Source organism: Microtus ochrogaster, unplaced genomic scaffold, assembly GCF_000317375.1.
Source record: "Microtus ochrogaster isolate Prairie Vole_2 unplaced genomic scaffold, MicOch1.0 UNK76, whole genome shotgun sequence".
NCBI classification, from domain to species: domain Eukaryota; kingdom Metazoa; phylum Chordata; class Mammalia; order Rodentia; family Cricetidae; genus Microtus; species Microtus ochrogaster.
Window position 1 is genome coordinate 1863172 of NW_004949174.1, and position 4254 is coordinate 1867425.

Consider the following 4254-nt stretch of genomic DNA (forward strand, 5'->3'; position numbering starts at 1 on the left):
TAACTTTTTTCCACTTTCCAGAAGTTTGCAGTGCTGAGCTCTGGAAGCCCCACTTAAAGAAGGACTGCTTATGTCCTACATGCTCACCTTGGTGGCACCTAGGAATCCCTAGGGGAGTTTAAATCACTCCCCTTCTCTTAAGACTCTAAACCAGAATGATGTGCTCTATCTGTCCAGTGATTGTTAACCAGGACCCAGAATCAGAGTTCTGAAACAGGAGAACAGTCATTGCAATGTCTTGTGTACTTAGACATGTGACAGAGACTCCTGGTAGCATAGAGAACTAGACTTACCATCTAGTCCTATTGAGTGAGCTCATGCAATCAGAGCAGCCTCCATCTCAAGTGTAACTGTGCTGGGGGACAGAATAACAAGTTTGAAAGTACCAGGAGTCCCCACTACATAGACACCAGAAACTTGCATCTGCTGTGCTATGGTAGATCAGGATACAACTTCAGTTCCCATGATCTTTGAAGCCTATGTTCATTTGGTGTTTTCTCCCGTTTTCTAGTCCCTACAAAAACCACAAGCCAAATGCTTTGTATGAGAAGGTAAAGATGGATCACAAACAGATCATGATGGAGCTAAACAATTTTGTGAGTGAAAACACCGAGACCTTAGAGAATTTCAAGAAGCTGAGCAAGGAGACAGTCTTCTATCGGTAAGTGTCCATCTGGACATGGATCACAGAACTTGTGGAATGGCCATCTCTGACGTCCTTTTCTCTGTATGGAGTGTCTGGAACTCTGGATCGAGCCTATTTGCTTCTTCGCAAGCAACTCTTAAACTTGTGTATCTAGGACTCAGTTTTGCTAAGTGTGAAAGAGACTGTTAGCCCCTGCCACCATTGTTCTAGGGCCTCATGAGCCTGGAGATAGAAAAGGTGTTTACACCATCAGGGGAATGTCAGGCAGCCTTGAACTTCTGGAGCTCAGGCCCATTCTTTACAGGTTTGGGGGCTGAGGAACGTGTAGATAGAATATGCTCACCTTGGGTAACTTGTTTTCCTTTGGAGGGTGTTTGCCCACTACATGCTGATGTTTCCCCATTACCACAGATAGCTAGGCCAGCTCTGACTACTGAAGGGACATGGATCCTTTTAGGTGTTGGGGTTTCTAGTAGTTTGATAATTTCTGGGATTGCCTGTTCTCTCACTTGGCTTCTGGAGTGTAATTGTCAGGACTCTATCAGACTCTTGGCTATCTATTCAAGGAATCATGAGGCCTTTTGGGGTGCTGGTTCAGGGGTAGCAGAAGGAGTCTGGCAGGGCCTTACTATCCATTGTGTGGCTGCAGGGATCTGCACAGCCGACTACTGATGGAAAGGACTCAGCTAAAGAAGAAGGTGGACGAACTAAGGCAGGAGGAAAGGAAACTGCAGAATGATTGGACCGTGATGAAGTACCACCTGGAGGATTTGAAATTGATCCTTAATGACCAAGACGAAGAGATCAGTTACCTCAAAATCCAGCAACAACAGGTGTGGGAAGGAAACAAGTTAGGCTAAGCTATGGCACCCTTTGCCCATTTGACTGAATGTCTAAGCATCAAACTACCAAGTTTTAACTTCAGCTTACTCAGCCATCCTCCCTTCCAGCCACCAACCTCATATTATCCAGGATTTGCCTTCAGTGTCCATGCACAAGAACTTCTGGGAAGCTTTTGTCTTATGGAAAACTGAAATATGGGCAAGCCTTCCTTTCTGCTCTGCTCGAAGCTGCAATTGAGTGAAGCAGATGTGTCAATAACATCACAGATGTACATGTATTTATGATCAGTAGCATTCTAGGTACAGAGCTTAGAGTGAGTGAGTTCTTGGTCCTGTAGCTTTTTTGTTTGGCAGGGATCATGTGAGATCGCAGATAGAAAACAGTTTACAAGGTGGTGATTCCTGTGCCAGTGCAAAATAGTGCTTCTCATACTCATGGATTTGGGTGGCCTGTGGACTTCCCTTTTCTGCCTGCATCCCAATGTTCTCTTTGCTTTCTCTGAATTCTTGGTTCATAGTGGCAGAAGCCTGAGTAGCATCTTGTCAGCCCTGTTTTCTAGGCGTGGTGCTGGACTGTTCTCCCATCTAGCAGATAAAATGTGTGGATGATTGGATGACCATCTCAGGGGCTTTGGACAAGCTGGTGGTGGAAGGTGGGAGATTTGGGATGATAGCGGAAGAATTTCGCTAATCATCTCAATATAGTCTGACTAAGCCAATCACTTTTTCCACAGTAATTTTAGCCCCTGAGTAATTATGGCTGAGTTCTGAGACTTTTCTGAAAGATCTCGTGTGGTTATTCTAAACTCAACTGTTCTTTAACCATGATGCTTCTTTCTGTGACCTCTCTTTCTCCGTATTTCTCTTTCTTTAACACGCACTCCTTATTGGTTTTGAGTGTGAGTGCACGCATGTGTGTTTGTATGTGTATGTGTGTGTGTGCATGTGTATGTAGTATAAGGATGTGGGTGTTGGGGTGCATCAAACATGTGCATTTTCTAGCGCAGACCACTGTATTTCTATCAGTCTGTACCACAAACCTGGGTTTCTTACTTCCACAGATGCTTTTGTTTAGCCTGTGTAACTGACCAGCAAGTTATTGGGATCCTTTCCTTGTGCTTAGATATGTATGACTGTCTATAACCCCCATTAAAGAACACAATTTTCTCATCAACAGGAGCTCAAGAGATTGGAAGAAAGCTTTCAGTTCCTGCAGAAGCAGAGGGAAATGGTCATGCAGGAAAAGCACTTGGTCCAAAAGCTGCAGCATCACTTTCAGGTCTCTCAGATGAGGTAGGAGCCCTGACTGGGAAGAGGAGGTAGAGCCAGGGGGATCCCATGGACATGGGGACAATATCAATTCTGTCCATCTCTGAGGCTACAAGCTAGAGCAGGGAACAGAAGACCTCAGAGAATTGAGCTTGTCCAGTCAACAAGAAATTCTGTCCAGTATATATTATATATGATACTCAGTGTGTCTATAGAATTTAGTCTCTATTTCTCCCTTCTGAACACTGAGTTCTCCAAGGCTTTCCTTGAACTCACAGACAGCTGCCTGTCTCAGACTTCCAAGATACTGTGTTTAAAGGTGTACACCACAGGGCATGGTAGAATTTGCGTTTTTATTTAGAAAAGTCCCATGTATATAAGAGATTTCCATCTTTGACACTGCTCTCTATAACATTTGCCCATTTCCTGTGAAAAGTACTCTCTGGATAGAATTGGTTAAGGACTTCCCAGGATGAACCCAGGCAGATGACTTGGCTGTCGGGAAGATCAGAACCTTCTCTGGTGTGTTCTGTAACCGACTCCCAAAGCCAGGATGCAGATTCCCAGCTCTAATCCTTAGGAAAGCACCAGTTTCTATTTGGTCCCAGAGCCCTGACAGGGACAATGTTCTCAGGCACACATCTCAGGAAATGCTGCTCTAGCATGACAGGCTCTATCTGCATGTTGTTCATGTTCAAGGGTCCTTCTGGGCATGCGGACTGAGCTAGCCTCACGCCCTTTGCAGGGACCCAAGATGCAGGCAGTTTAAGGCTATCTATAAAATGATGAATAGCTCATGGACAACTCATGCATTTCTCATGTGCTGTTGACTATAGTGTCAATATGCTGTTGCTGTTTACAAAATGGTATCCCTGAATTATAGGAGAATACCCTATTCGTTCTAGTAGAATGGACACCAACAGTGTTTCTTTGAAATTATAATTTGTGTTTAAGACTGAGAAAAGTTTTAGGCCCATCACTCTGGGAATTTAGTCCGGGTGAGTACCAACAATGACATTAGTCACAAGATTAAATTCACTGTCCAGCAGAGCTGAGATGGATTGAGGAAGCATCTTCAGCTAACGTGGCAGGTTCACACTGGCCTGTTTTTCTTAACTGCTTTTCTCTTCCAGGTCTAAAACTCTGCAGACTCATCTGGAACAGGCCACTGCCCAGGATGAGAGCCACCAGCAGAAAGATCTCCAGGAAGAACTAGGTGCTGAGTCCCATCCCCAGCAATACTGAATTCTAAGGACACATATTCTTCTTCAATTTTGGTTACCCTTGTGTCATAGGTTCTGATTTTGCCTAGCCAGTGACCTAGCATGGTTGCTTCTGGGCCTAGATTATTATTTTTTTTCTTTTTTTGATCATACCACTTGAGAGACCTGAGGAAGCCAAAGTAAGCCACAAACACCTTCTACACATGTTCTTCACATTAGGATCAAGGCCTACAGACTAAAAGACACCCGCTGTAGCTGGGAACTCACCAGTGAG

General features: G+C 44.4%; 1 protein-coding gene across 1 annotated transcript; it reads left to right on the plus strand.

Annotated features, from left to right (window-relative positions):
- The first annotated feature begins 479 nt into the window (after positions 1-479).
- On the plus strand, positions 480-4002 carry LOC101979085 (disks large homolog 5-like). Its single transcript, XM_026777613.1, has 4 exons — positions 480-661; positions 1296-1479; positions 2666-2781; positions 3891-4002. Exons 1-4 carry the CDS (start codon positions 480-482, stop codon positions 4000-4002), a joined length of 594 nt encoding a protein of 197 aa, XP_026633414.1.
- Positions 4003-4254: the final 252 nt, after the last annotated feature.